Genomic DNA, 16,360 nt, shown 5'->3' on the forward strand with positions numbered 1-16,360 from the left:
TTCCGGACTATAAGACGCACCGGACCATAAGACGCACCCTGGTTTTAGAGGAGGAAAATAAAATTTTAAGCAAAAAATGTGGTCATGACACACTGTTTTGGGGCGAGTATCTGCTGCTGACACTGTTAAGGGGGTAATGTCCCCAAATTCTCTACTAAGGTACCAGAGCCTGGTAATGATCATCCTGCCTTGTATATACAGTATATGTCCCTCATCCTGGTTATAGCCCCCATCCTGCTATATACCGTCATACTGGCATATGGCCGCATCCTGCTATATACCCCATCCTGGCATATGGCCCCATCCTGCTATATAACCCATCCTGGCATATGGCCCCATCCTGCTATATACCTCCATCCTGCTGTATACCCCCATCCTGCTCATACACCCCCACACTGCTCATATACCGCCATTTTGCAATATGCCTCCATCCTGCACATATGCCCCCATCCTGCTCATATACCCCCATCCTGCTCATATACCCCCATCCTGCTCATATACCCCCATCCTGCTCATATACCCCCATCCGGCTATATACGCCTATCCTGGTATATGGCCTGCATCCTGTGACACATAAAAAAAATAAACGTTCATACTCACCTTACTTCACTCCCTGCAGCATTGCTCCTCCTCCGTCTGTGTCAGCAGCAGCGCCACACTCCCTGCAGCATCGCGATGTCCTCCTGTCTGTGCCGGAGGCGGCTGCGTGTGGACACGTGCGCACAGCGATGACGTCATCGCTGTGCGCACCGCTAGTCTCCACACAGCCGCCGCCGGTACAGACAGGAGGACATCGCGGTGCTGCAGGGATCGTGGCCGGTGAGTGTACTGATTCACTGCACCCCGCGCTGATAATGATGCGCGGGGGGCAATGAATACAGCCGCACATGATCACTCCAGGCTGTAGTTGCCAGGGGTGATCATGCAGGCAGGCTGTTTAATATGCGCACATTCCCTGCCCATCACCCCACCCACCTGTCAGCGCCGGCTTCAGCGCTGAGAGATGATGGGCGGGATGATGGGCATGCATATTAAATGAGCGGGTTCACGTGGTCACGGCAGGCTGCTACAGCCTGCTCGTGCCCCCGATGACCCGCTCCACCGCAGCCTCCTCATTCCCCGCAGCCCTACATTCAGACTATAAGACGCACCCCCCACTTTCCCCCAACATTTGGGGGGAAATTGGGTGCGTCTTATAGTCCGAAAAATACGGTCAACGACGTGCGGTTCCCCCCCAAATGATACCCAGACGAGGTAAGCGCACAGCAGCGGGCCGGTATTCTCAGGCTGGGGAGGGCGAGGGCCATGGTTACGACACCCCCCCCTCTCGCAGCCGAGAATATTAGCCAGCCCGCTGCTGCCCCGAGAATGTCGCATCTATTACATGCGACAGTCCCACCGTGTCACCGGCCCCTCCCGATTGCTGTGATGCGGTGGCAATCGGGGTAATAAGGAGTTAATAGCAACCCATAGCTGCCACTAATTCCAAGATTAGTAATGGCCGCGTCTGGCACGCCATCACTAATCTGTAAGTAAGGTAAATAAACACACACCGAATAATCCTTTATTGAAATAAAACACCAAAAAGCCATTCTGTCACCACTTTATTAAGCCCCCAAATATCCAGGTCCGACGTAATCCACACTGATTCAGCGACATCTGTGAGCGAGTGCTCAATGCAGCCTCATTCCGTGAATGATGCTTCAGGGGTAACTCCAGGTCATTTCTCATGGTCGGTGATGTCAACACATTACCGCTCGCGAGAACTTCAGTGCTGCTGTAAATCAAAACTCAGAGTGACGTCACTGACCATCAGTGACCCTGCGAAAACTCAGATCCAAGCTCCCGCAGGGTCACTGCTCCATCACACATACTGTTGGGGGAAAACACATACATCACAAATAAAAGCTGTAATATCCTCTATCTATCTATCCATTATCTATTTATCCATCTATCCCTCTATCTATCTGTTATCTATCCATCTATTCCTCCTATCTATCCCTCCGTTATCTATCCCTCTGTTATCTATCCCTCCGTTATCTATCCCTCCGTTATCTATCCCTCCGTTATCTATCCCTCCGTTATCTATCCCTCCGTTATCTATCCCTCCACTATCTATCTATTGGAGGGAGGGAGGGGTAGATAGATGGATAGAGGGATAATGGATAGATAGATGGATAGAGGGATAATGGATAGATAGACAGGCAGACCGATGTCAAACACATCTATAATGTCCCACCTCTCTGCATATTCTAAGCTGGAACTCTTAAGTGACTTTCATGTGGCACTAAAGGGTGCCTAGCCTTGTATTTAGCCAAAAAAATAAATTTAAAACAAAGCGATGTGGGGTCCCCCCCATTCTTGATAGCCAGCTAGGGTAAAAAAGATGACGATTTCCAGGCAGATGGTGACCAGCACCCAAGTATCATGTATCCGACTCCAGTATTTATGGACAATAATGCAGGATTAGTACATATTTGATTTCAATGTCGCACCAGAGTGTTTTGGCATGAAAAATATTTTCAATATGACCCCTGGTGTCTAAAGAGACATAGTGATTTATGCCACAACAACTATATGTCACATTGGGATCAAAAATAGATACCGTTTGCTATGCAAGACCCACACAGTCAAATAACTGACCCCACATATATAGCAAATGGTCCTATTGTACCGCTATGTATATGTCTAGAAATCACCCTGGAACTATTAATGGATACCATCTGTTTTTTCAGACCTGCAAAGTAAGAGTAGCTGACTCACATACACTTCAGTTTAATAGTGCCAAATAATGCACAGGTCATATTGTAACAATATGTATATGTAAATGTACCCATATATGGACCACCGGTAATGTTCCTATATCTCAAATGGGACCCATGGTGTTAATGGCATATTTAATCCAAGATAGTACACATACCCTGACAAGATGTCAAACGGTCCCCACTCTGGCAAGTAGCCTTCTTGTATCTTTATGTACCACCACTGCCTGTCTTTAGTCCATACCTGAAGTCATTTCGGTAGTCATATACTGGTCACCACGTGGTTGGAAGCCGACACCTCGCCAAAACACTCTGGTGCGACATTGAAATCAAATATGTACTAATCCTGCATTATTGTCCATAAATACTGGAGTCGGATACATGATACTTGGGTGCTGGTCACCATCTGCCTGGAAATCGTCACCTTATTAACACATGTGCGGCTATACTATCATTCCCTGTTGTTCACGAAACTGTTGTCCTATGTTTACCTTGGAAGTGTATTATGAAAACACTATGAGTAAAAATAAAATTCACTTTTTTGATTAAGAAAATATGGATTCCTGTATTATTATTGTAGGTTAATTAGGTTCTATATGGAATTGTCTTTTTGAATTAAGGGGCGCATTATTGGTGAATTAATAGGGTAAAAAAGATGGCTGCAGCCTGTAGACCACAGCTGGCAGCTTTACCTTGGTTGGAGTTTTTTTTTATAATTATTTATAAATAAATAAATAATAAAAATGGGGTTCCCCCCAAATTGGTTCACTAGCCAAGGTAAAGCGGACAGCTGTGGTCTGGTATTCTCAGGGTGGGAAGGTTCATAGTTGTTGGCCCTTCCCAGCCTAAAAATAGCAGGCCGCAGACGCCCCAGAAGTGGCGCATCCATTAGATGCGCCAATCCTGGCGCTTCGCCCCAGCTCATTCCGTGCCCAGGTGCAGTGGCAAACAGGGTAATAAATAGGGTTAATGCCACATGTGTAATGTCACCTGACATCAAGCCCAGCAGTTGGTGATGTCATGGCATCTATCAGATACCCGACATCACCAACTGTCAGTAATAAAAGTAGAAAAAAAAATAGACAAAAAAAATTATTTGAAAAAACACTCCCCAACCTTTCCATTTTTCACCAATTTATTGTAAAAAAAAAAAAAAAAAATCCCCTGTAATCCATTTTGGAAGTCCCACGACGACTCTGGACCTTCTAGAATATGGGGGGCACGCTCAGGGAACGTGTCCCCCATTTTCTAGTAGTGCAGACCCTCCATGTGAGGTGTGTGGGTGCAAAGAGTCTGCACCTACCCTCCCCGGGTCAGATCAGCTCCACAGCTCTCACTGAACACAGGAAGCTGAGCTGACAACCGTGCCCTGCCCATGCGCCCAGCATTTATTGTGAAGGAGGAGGGATGCGGGGGATCAACGCTGCAAAAAGGTGGGAACACCGGGGGAGTATGGGAGGTGACTTAGCTGGATCCGGGGAGGAGTTTTCTGTCGCATGATTCATGCATGGCACATGCGACAGAAATCAAAGGAAGAGGGTGAATGCATTAGTGTGTGTCCTGTCATCTTGGATGAATCAGGAGGGGGCAGAAATGCAGTCAGGCACCTTCTACAGCCTATACCCATACTGTTTCTGCCTTTTTCCATCCATTTCAGCCTTTTCCTCAGTCACCACAGCTCACCGACGAGTCCAACATGAAATTATTCTGGTTTCCCATAGACTTGCATTGGGGGTCGAAAATTCGCGAATACTCGAATAGCTGCGAGGTATTCGTCGGATATTCGGTGAAGCAACGAATAGGGTAGTCGATCATCCCTAGTAACAATACATTGGGATCACAGGATCTAATCTCTTTTTATACACCCTAAAATCTTGTTTGCTTTAGCAGCTGCTGCCTGAAATTGAGTGCTGCTGCTCAGCTTACTAGTAACCAGAATACCAAAGTCCTTCTCCTGTTCTGTAAACAGAAATACACCTCTATACATTGTTAATGTGGTAAATGAGATATATATACAGTTTTGTCTTTACCATGAAAAATCATACTTTTCTTTATCAAATGAGTTGCATAATGACTAGAAAATATAGTCCAGACATTGACGAGGTTAGAAATAATGATTTTTATTTGAAATAATAATTTTCTCCTTCAAACTTTGCTTTAGTCACAGAATACTCCTTTGCAGCAATTCCAGCTTTGCAGACCTTTGGCATTCTAGCTGTTAATTTGCTGCGGTAATCTGGAGATATTTCACCCCATGTTTCCCCCTCCCACAAGTTGGATTGGCTTGATGGGCACTTTTTGCATACCATACGGTCAAGCTGCTACCACAACAGCTCAATAGGGTTGAGATCTGGTGACTGGGCTGGCCACGCCATTGCAAGATAGAATGCCAGCTGCCTGCTTCTTCCCTAAATAGTTAATTCATAATTTGGAGGTGTGCTTTGGGTCATTGTCCTGTTGTAGGATGAAATTGGCTCCAATCAAGCGCTGTACACAGGGCATGGCATTGCAAAATGGAGTGATAGCCTTCCTTATTCAAAATCTCTTTTACCTTGTACAAATCTCCCACTTTACCAGCACCAAAGCACCCCAGACCATCACATTACCTTCACCATGCTTGACAGATGGAGTCAGGCACTCTTTCAGCATCTTTTCAGTAGTTCTGCTTCTCACAAATGTTCTTCTGTGTGATCCAAACACCTCAAACTTTGATTTGTCTGTCCATAACACTTTTTTTCAATCTTCCTCTGTCCAATGTCTGTGTTCTTTTGCCCATATTAATCTTTTCCTTCTATTACCCACTCTCAGATGTGGCTTTTTCTTTGCTACTCTGCCCTGAAGGCCAGCATCCCGGAGTCGCCTCTTCACTGTAGATGTTGACACTAGCTTTTTGCGGCTACTATTTAATGAAGCTGCCAGTTGAGGACCTGTGAGGCATCGATTTCTCAAACTAGAGACTCTAATGTACTTGTCTTGTTGCTCTGTTGTGCAGCGGGGCCTTCCACTTCTCTTTCTACTCTGGTTAGAGCCTGTTTGTGCTCTCCTCTGAAGGGAGTGGTACACATTGTTGTAGGAAATCTTAAGTTTCTTGGCAATTTCTTGCATGGAATATCCTTTATTTCTAAGAACAAGAATAGACTGTCGAGTTTCATATGAAAGTTCTCTTTTTCTGGCCATTTTGAGAGTGTAATGGAACCAACAAATGTAATGCACCTGATTCTCAACTAGCTCAAAGAATGGTCAGGTTTATAGCTTCTGTAATCAGCTGTGCTAACATACTTGCACAATGGATTTGAAGAGATTTCTAAACCTCCATTAGCCTTCTAACATAGCAAACACAATGTACCATTAGAACCCTGGAGTGGTGGTTGTTGGAAATAGGCCTCTATACACCTATTTAGATATTGCATTCAAAAGAAGACGTTTGAAGATAGAATAGTCATTTACCACATTAAAAATTTTCTGTTTTAATTTCAAGTTAGCTCCATTAAAAAAAATACTCCTTTCTTTTAAAAAGTAAGGAAATATCTAAGTGACCCACTGTAGTGTGTGTGTGTGTGTGTGTGTGTGTGTGTGTGTGTGTGTGTGTGTGTGTGTGTGTGTGTGTATATTTGCTGTGGTACCCGGGCGTTGCCCGGGATAGTAACTATCTCTCTTCGAGTGTGTCTGTCTCTGTCTGTATCTGTCTGTATCAGTCTCTGTCTGTCTCTCTCTATCTCTGTGTCTCTTTCTCTGTTTGTCTCTCTCGTTCCTCGTCTCTCTCTCGTTCCCCATCTCTCTGTCTCGTTCCCCGTCTCTGTCTCGTTCCCCGTCTCTCTGTCTCGTTCCCCGTCTCTCTGCCTCGTTCCCCGTCTCTCTGCCTCGTTCCCCGTCTCTCTGCCTCGTTCCCCGTCTCTCTGCCTCGTTCCCCGTCTCTCTGCCTCGTTTCCCGTCTCTCTGCCTCGTTTCCCGTCTCTCTGCCTCGTTCCCCGTCTCTCTGCCTCGTTCCCCGTCTCTCTGCCTCGTTCCCCGTCTCTCTGCCTCGTTCCCCGTCTCTCTGCCTCGTTCCCCGTCTCTCTGCCTCGTTCCCCGTCTCTCTGCCTCGTTCCCCGTCTCTCTGCCTCGTTCCCCGTCTCTCTGTCTCGTTCCCCGTCTCTCTGCCTCGTTCCCCGTCTCTCTGTCTCGTTCCCCGTCTCTCTGTCTCGTTCCCCGTCTCTCTGTCTCGTTCCCCGTCTCTCTGTCTCGTTCCCCATCTCTCTGTCTCGTTCCCCGGCTGTCTCGTTCCCCATCTCTCTGTCTCTCACATAAGCTTCTTATGCTAACAGTTTATTTTGTTCCTATAGCAACCACTGACAGTTGCTATTAATAGCCCATATCTCCCAGCTCCATTCAGATTAATGGAGGCAGGATTTTGGAGACTAACTGTAAAGCGCGGGGTTAAATTTTCCCGTCCAAACATAGTCTATGACGTTCCCTGAGTCACATGAGGCGTCTGTGCAAAATTTCGTGATTGTAAATGCGACGGTGCGGATTCCTTTAGCGGACATAGACACACACATACACTCAGCATTATATATGAGATATATCTATATATATAATTGCCTTATTCTGTCTGTCTGTCTGTCTGTCATGCTCCGAAATTGTGTCCTTACGGTGACACAAAGCTGATTGGCCGCTGGGCTCGCCATGGCCCCGCCCCCCCACACGGATTGGCCGCTTGCCCAGGCTGCGCCCCCACACGGATTGGCCAGCCGCTCGCCCAGGCTCCGCCCCCCCCACAGATTGGCCTCTCGCCCCGGCACCCTGCAGGCATTGGCAATTCGGCCACGCCACGCCCCGCCCCCCTCACGCAATGCACGCTAGCTCTGGCCCCGCCCCCTCCCTCCCCCGCGCATTTCCCGAACTGACACGGCTGTCACGGAGGTGAGTACGGTACTCTTCCCCCCCCGCGCATTCCCCGAACTGACACGGCTGTCACGGAGGTGAGTACTGTACTCCCTCCCCCCCCCCCCCCCGGCCCCCGCTCGCACGGGAGTGGTGTGGATACGTTGGTAACCATGCTCGCATGGTTACAAGCGCATCAAGGTCCTGCTGCCTGCTGCGGCGGAAGATCCACACGCACACACACAAACATACACACACATCAGATCACACTCACTCTCACACACACCTCACACACACCTCACACACACCTCACATCGCATCCACATACTCACAACATCCTGGGATATCGCTTGCTTCTCGGCCTCGATACTGTGCTGTTGTGACCTTCCAGGACCTGACGGAAGATCACATGGCCAGAGGCATGTGATATCTCCTGATGTTGTGAGTATGAGCGCCTAAGTGCGATATCGTCAGTGTCTGTGTGTGTGTGAGTGGATGCGATCGGGTGTGTGTGAGTGGATGCGATCGGGTGTGTGTGAGTGGATGCGATCGGGTGTGTGTGAGTGGATGCGATCGGGTGTGTGTGAGTGGATGCGATCGGGTGTGTGTGAGTGGATGCGATCGGGTGTGTGTGAGTGGATGCGATCGGGTGTGTGTGAGTGGATGCGATCGGGTGTGTGTGAGTGGATGCGATCGGGTGTGTGTGAGTGGATGCGATCGGGTGTGTGTGAGTGGATGCGATCGGGTGTGTGTGAGTGGATGCGATCGGGTGTGTGTGACTGGATGCGATCGGGTGTGTGTGACTGGATGCGATCGGGTGTGTGTGAGTGGATGCGATCGGGTGTGTGTGAGTGGATGCGATCGGGTGTGTGCGACTGGATGCGATCGGGTGTGTGCGAGTGGATGCGATCGGGTGTGTGCGAGTGGATGCGATCGGGTGTGTGAGTGTCGGCAGAGGAGCACGGCGTGCTGGAGGAGGCTGGGAGCAGAGAGGCTGATCATGGGGAAGGCTGGGAGGAGAGAGGCTGATGCTGGGGGAGGCTGATGCTGGGGGAGGCTGGGACGAGGGAGGCTGATGCTTAGGGAGGCTGATGCTGGGGGAGGCTGGAAGGAGAGAGGCTAATGCTGGTGGAGGCTGATGCTTGGGGAGGCTGATGCTGGGGGAGACTGGGAGGGGAAGGCTGATGCTGAGGGAGGCTGGGAGGAAGGAGGCTGGGAGGAGAGAGGCTGATGCTGAGGGAGGCTGGGAGGAAGGAGGCTGGGAGGAGAGAGGCTGATCCTGGGGAAGGCTGGGAACGGGAGGCTGATGCTGAGGGAGGCTGGAAGGAGAGAGGCTGATGCTGGGGGAGGCTGGAAGGAGAGAGGCTAATGCTGGTGGAGGCTGATGCTGGGGGAGACTGGGAGGGGAAGGCTGATGCTGAGGGAGGCTGGGAGGAAGGAGGCTGGGAGGAGAGAGGCTGATCCTGGGGAAGGCTGGGAAGAGGAGGCTGATGCTGAGGGAGGCTGGAAGGAGAGAGGCTGATGCTGGGGGAGGCTGGAAGGAGAGAGGCTGAGGCTGGGAGGAGAGAGGCTGATGCTGGGGAAGGCTGATGCTGAGGGAGGCTGGGAGGGGAAAGCTGATGCTGGGGAAGGCTGGGAGAGGGAGGCTGATGCTGGAGGAGGCTGGAAGGAGAGAGGCTGATGCTGGCGGAGGCTGATGCTGGGGGAGGCTGGAAGGAGAGAGGCTGATGCTGGTGGAGGCTGATGCTTGGGGAGGCTGGGAGAGGGAGGCTGATGCTGAGGGAGGCTGGGAGGAGGGAGGCTGGGAGAGGTATGCTGAGAGAAGAGAGGCTGATGCACACACACACACACGCGCACACGCGCACTGCACAACACACCACACACACACACACACACACACACACACACACACACACTGGGAACCACAAACAACTGCCCTACACAGACACCCACACACACAGACAACGCTGGACACACACACAACACCCAACACACAAACACCGCGGCACACACAAATATACGCACATACCACACAACACACACATTGCACAAAACATACCTCCCCCCAAAACACACCACACACACACAAACCGCGCAACACACACACAACGCTCCACAAACAACTCAACACACGCAACACACATACAACACCGCTCTCACCCCCCGTCACACCCAGACAACACCCAGAACATGTACAGCGCCTACACAAACACTTGGTAACTACACACAACAACATCTCTATCTCTATATATATATATATATATATATATAACAAAAATCATACATGAACTACACAATACGTAAATTCTAGAATACCCGATGCGTAGAATCGGGCCACCTTCTAATATATATATATATATATATATATATATATATATATATATATATATATATATATATATATATATATATATATATATATATATATATATATATATATATATATATATATATATATGAGAGATAGATATAGGTATATATATAAATATATAAAATGTAAAGCGCTGTGGAATTAATAGCGCTATATAATTGAATAAAAAAAAAAAATATCTAATTTATACTACATCATGCATACCTTTGGCTTGGTTTCTCTTTAGTCCAACTGCACACAATTTAGCAATCTCTGGTCACACTTTTGTCCCAAGCTTGGAAACCCCTTCAACACGTATTTTATTTACTGCTGTTATTTTTCTGTTTAGTTCTCATCTGTCTGTCTGTCTGTCTTGCTCCAAAATTGTGTCCTTACGGTGACACAAAGCTGATTGGCCGCTGTGCTCGCCATGCTCCGCCCCCCCACGGATTGGTCGCTCGCCTCGGCCTGGCCCCGCCCTCCGCATGGATTGCCCGCTCGCCTCGGCCCTCCGCACGCATCGCCAGACATATCCTTGCGCTGCTGGGATCGTGACGGAGCCGGTGTACGCCGGTAACCATTATACACATCGGGTAACTAAGGTCCCTTGGTTACCCGTTACCAGTGTACACCGGCTCCTTCACGATCCCAGCAGCGCCAGACATAACCTTGCGATGCTCTGATCGTGATGGAGCAGGTGAACGCTGGTAACCATTATACACATCGGGTAACTAAGGTCCCTTGGTTACCCGATGTGTATCATAGTTACCAGTGTACACCGGCTCCTTCGCGATCCCAGCAGCGCCAGACATAACCTTGCGATGCTGGGATCGTGACGGAGCCGGTGAACGCTGGTAACCATTATACACATCGGGTAACTAAGGTCCCTTAGTTACCCGATGTGTATCATAGTTACCAGCGTACACCGGCTCCCGGTACACATGTGCAGGGAGCCGGCATTATACTCCTCTCCCCCAGGACTACTCCTCCTATTATAGTCCTCTTAATATACTCCTCTCTGAGTATAATAGGAGAACTATTATAGCATGGGGGATGTAGCACGATGGTGAGTGCGCAGCATGGGGGATGTAGCACGATGGGGAGTGCGCAGCATGGGGGATGGAGCACGATGGGGAGTGTGCAGCATGGGGGATGGAGCACGATGGGGGGTGCGCAGCATTGGGGATGGAGCACGATGGGGAATGCGCAGCATAGGGGATGGAGCACGATGGGGGTTGGGCAGCATGGGGGATGGAGCACGATGGGGGGTGCGCAGCATGGAGGATGGGGCAAGATGGGGGATGCGCAGCATGGGGGATGGAGCACGATGGGAGGTGCACACCTCCCCCCAACACACACACACACACACACACAACACACCACACACACACTGGGAACCTCAAACACCGCCCTACACAGACACCCACACACACAGACAACGCCGCACACAACAACACCCAACACACAAACACCGCGGCATACATAAATATACGCACATACCGCACAACACACACATTGCACAAAACACACCACACCCACACAAACCGCGCAACACACACAACGCGACAGACACACAGCGCTCCACAAACAACGCAACACACAAACAACACCGCTCTCACCCCCCGCCACACCCAGACAACACCCAGAACATGTACAGCGCCCTACACAAACACTTGGTAACTACACACAACAACATCTCTATATATATATATATATATATATATATATATATATATATATATATATATATATATATATATATATATATATATATATATATATATATATATATATATATATATATATATATATATATATATATATATATAATGTGTATGTATGTATGTATATGTAAACAAAAATCATACATGAACTACACAATACGTAAATTCTAGAATACCCGATGTGTAGAATCGGGCCACCTTCTAGTTTTTTAATAAAAGGGATAACCGAAGTCTGGATTGATTTTTGTGGCCAAAAAACCCTGTCTTACATTTCTAGAATTAAACACTATGGCCCCAATTCATGTAGACTGATTTTTCTCTCCAGTCTTGAGGGGTTGTGGTGGAGTCAGATGTTCCTGATTCATGAGGAGTTGCCGGCCTCTTCATGAATTGGTAACATCTGCAGAGGTGTGTTCCTTTTGTACGCCACGGCAGACATCTGTCCTCTGCTGCTGTCAAATTTTTGTCTTAAGTAACTCCACAGCTCGTCATGACATTCATTGTTCGTTAGACGAGCCATGGCATCCATACCCTGTCACACCCAGCTCTGCACATTTGACAATGTCAAGTCATCAATTTTGCAAATTTTAAAAGCAATTTAACCCAGAAATCTGGCAGAATTGCTAAGTAGTGAAACGGACCTATCTGACAAGCGGCGTGTAGCTTGTCAGATAGACAAGCTACACGCTGGAAAGGGCATGGTCTAATATGAGACACATTGTGCCAAATATGTGCCAAAATTTAAAGAGAATCTGTCAGCATCTTTTTACAATGGAATCTGAGTGCAGTACTATGTAGGGGCAGAGAGATTCATTCCAGTAATATGTTCCTTACTGGACTGCTCGGTGCAGTTTTTTTTATTCAGTCTGTTTTCTTTGCTGTAGATGTAGCAGTGGTCAGAATGCTGAACTGTGTAACCCCACCCATGCCACTGATTAGCAGCTTGCTGACAATGTACCGTGTACACAGGAAGCTGCCAATTTGTGGGGGCGGGATGCACAGATTAGCCTTACTGACCTGCATATAAGACCAATTAACCACTGATTTCATTGAAACTACAGCACACAGCCTAATAAGAGAAATCCTTGGAATCGTGGTCTCTACACCTACATTATGCTGCTCCCAGATTAACTTACAAAAAGCTGCTGATATATTCCCTTTAAGAAATCTTAAAGTGGATAAATTTATATTCTTATGTATCATCAAATGCAAAGGCAACCGACACTGTTGAATAAACTGTGAACTGCCAAACGAACGGTGAACTCAGAGTGAAGCCAGACTAACTCCGGTGTTGCTTAACCTAAAGCATGCAAGCAGAAAGTCCAGAAGAAAGCAATGAAGCGGTAGCACTCTCCGATAGTGATGTAAGTCCTTTATTCCTTCATATAGTACGAACAAACGAGTGAGTAGGTGCGGGTCACGTATGGATGAAGGCCGCAGGACCTGTAGTAGCATAGCTATGCATGAAACGTCTGTTGTCAGTACGTGACCCGCATCTACTCACCAGTTCCTACTATGTGAAGGAATAAAAGAGTTATCACCACCGGTGAGTGCCAACACTTCATCTTTCTTGGACTATATTCTATGTATGCACAGGAAAAGCTGTGATATCTCTATGTAGATTCTAAGGCGCTGATTCATCAAGACTAGAGCTTTTCACGCCGGTCATGATGAAGAGGCAGGGTGGAGTCAGACGATCTGACGTGTGATGTGTGCCTTTCCACAAATCTTACTCCTAATCTGTCGCTCTGCTGATTTCATTGGAGCTGGGCAAAAGTGGCATGAAATGGAAAAATCAAAACCTTTTTGCTCAACTCAGGGTTGCGTAAAAAAATGTACATCTTTTGAAAGCTTTTTATGCCAGAAATCTGGTATAAAAGCTTTGATGAATTAAGGCCAATGAGTTGTCTTCATAATGCAGGAGATGACCTGTCCTCTATGGTCAAGAGGTGATGATCCCAAACAAAGGACTCCTCTCTATTGACTTTCAACTCCTTAACAGAAGAAATAATAATGAAAGCTGTCTGATTTTAGTTTAGCTTTCCAGTCAATTTTAACTCTTTATATCCATTGTACTTTTTAGCAATCACTGAAGGAACGTCACAGCCTTCTGTCCAGGCAAAGAGAGGATGCCAAAGACTTAAAGGACAACCTGGACCGCAGAGAACAAGTGGTTACAGGGATCCTAGCCAAATACCTAAGTGAGACTCAGCTGCAGGACTACAAACATTTTGTGCGGCTGAAGACCACGTTCTTGATTGAGCAGAAAGACCTGGATGAGAAGATTAAATTTCACGAGGAGCAGTTAGAAAGTCTTCATACCAGCATTCCCCCTTAATTAGTCTGTGGAAGGAAAAGCCACATTCTTGTGGGCATTCCTTGTCATGACGGCAGAGCCCTTTGGGCTTTGAAATATTAAAGTGTATTGGAGTTGATTTAAGCTGCTGCTAAGACATAAAAGAATTAATTCTTATAACCCCCGTATGTAGGTGGGACTTGCTGAAAGCATTCGTGTCAGTGTTAATCGGGCCAGAAAATAAAGTCCTCGGTTGACATAGAAGAAGGTTGAAATTAGCATTAATAAAACTGTGTGCCTTTTTTGCATAAGTTATCAATGTTTTTGTCTTTTTCAATGTTGTTACAAATAGTGTCTTCTGTTAAGTGGTTAATAGATTGATGCGGTCATTTCAATAAAATATATATTCCTGAATGTGTTGTTTTGCTGCACTGTAAATTTTGATTGAGCCGTTTAATTTTAAAGGGGTTTCCCTACACTCATAACCTAGCATGAGGACGGAAGTCTTAACATCAGCTGGTGATGGACGAGGGTCCTAGTGGTGGGCCATTTATTACATACACTATAGATAAGTGCAGGGGTGGACATAAACTTTACTTTTATTGATCCTCTTTGCTTCCATTATTTATAGGTTTTCTGAACATATAAATAGTTTGGGGTATCAAATCTTGCTGACTGGTTCCCTTTAACAATGGGGCTTACATTCTGCATTTCTTACCTAAAATCAACACTGCTGAAACTTTAAGAAAAAGGCAATCAGCCTGTTTGTTTTTGATGGGTTGGGGGAATGTGTAAGTTCTATGCAGATGATGTCCATGGTTAGATCAGAATTTTAGAACTGTAAGATAGCAGTGCTAATGACTGGGTCATCGTAGTTCTGTCTCAAAGTCCCCTAAATAATAGAATACATGCAACTAGTATGCTATATCTTAACTTGACGCAACATTAGACCGGAAGTTCCTCAGAAGATCCAGTGCAGTCAGTAAAAGAGTAAAAAAATTCAAACAGCACTCTAGTCGGCTGCTTCCATCTGGGTCACGTACGTTCACCTCACTAGACTGAGACCCATGTGGAAGCCACTGGCCAGAGCACTCTCTATTTTGTTAATGGCCCACTGGATTCCCTGAGGAACTTCTGATCAATGGAGGGAAAATAAGTTGAGTAAGGTATACTATACTAGTTGTGGGACAGCACCCTCGTTAGTTTGTTACTGCCTATACTATCTAGCATTTTGCTTTAATTATGTGTAGTGCCATCTGAGGGGCTTTTACTATGCATCTAGTGACATACATTATGGTGCCAGCCCACACCGCCAGGGTAGGGTTATTGTTTATTTTTGTGCAAGATTAGGATTTTCTTGTGACTATCTAGACCCAACATTAAACTGGCTTGCACATTTAGACAGTTGTACACTTATAGGGTATCCTGGCACTATTCTAATTATTGTACCTAGTACTGTGCAAGATTTTTGGACACTTCAACATTTATATAACATTTTGGCATTACTCTCTAGTATACACTAGGCTGAGCTATATGTTTTACACTAGAGGACCTAGAATACCATAGGCATTTGACAACTGTGATTGTTTTCATCTGAATGCTATTCCCCCCCCCCCTCAACATTTACATTACAATACAAGGAAGGAAAAGTCAAAGGATTATGAAAATCACACGATGGATAGACATGTTAATGATATGCAAATGATGAAAAATAGAAACCATACTGGATAGATTGAGATGTTTAAAAAATATTACGTATGAACGCCACAAACAGAAACACATGGACTTATACATCTTGACATGCTATCAATGAGGTTATTGATGGATGTCTGAGGAATGTTCTGCCATAATGAATGTGCTTGGGCACACAAATCAACAAGGTCCACTGTTTGCAGCTCTTTGCAATTGCCAAAAAACGACATCTCACTTGAATTCAATGGGAAATACCGTGTTTCCCCGAAAATAAGACAGTGTCTTATATTAATTTTTGCTTCCAGAGATGCGCTAGGTCTGATTTTCAGGGGATGTCTTATTTTTCCATGAAGAATAATTCATATTTATTGTTGAACAAAAAAAATGAACATTTATTATATACTGTACAATAGTGGTCATCACAAACCAGCATAAACAGGCAAACTGTGAATCCTATCAAGAATTTCTTGTTACTACCATTATTTCCATGTATAATATGCCCTGGTATTCTGTCTGGCGGGCATGCTTCCGAACAAAAACTTTGTTAGGTCTTACTTTCAGGGGAGGCCTTATATTTAGCAATTCAGCAAAACCTCTACTAGGTCTTAATTTAAGGGGATGTCTTATTTTCGGGGAAACAGGATAAGTACAGAGACAGCCCACAGTAGCACAT

General features: G+C 46.4%; 1 protein-coding gene across 1 annotated transcript in view; it reads left to right on the forward strand.

Moving 5' to 3' along the window:
- The window catches only part of SHROOM1 (shroom family member 1), a 108,239-nt gene extending 93,837 nt beyond the window's left edge, over positions 1-14,402 (forward strand). Inside the window, exon 8 of the mRNA XM_075342332.1 lies at positions 13,783-14,402. Within this exon, the coding sequence (XP_075198447.1) occupies positions 13,783-14,037 (255 nt within the window). The 3' untranslated portion in view covers positions 14,038-14,402. The remainder of the gene's footprint in view (positions 1-13,782) is intronic.
- Positions 14,403-16,360: the final 1,958 nt, after the last annotated feature.

Source organism: Anomaloglossus baeobatrachus, chromosome 4, assembly GCF_048569485.1.
Source record: "Anomaloglossus baeobatrachus isolate aAnoBae1 chromosome 4, aAnoBae1.hap1, whole genome shotgun sequence".
Lineage (NCBI taxonomy): Eukaryota > Metazoa > Chordata > Amphibia > Anura > Aromobatidae > Anomaloglossus > Anomaloglossus baeobatrachus.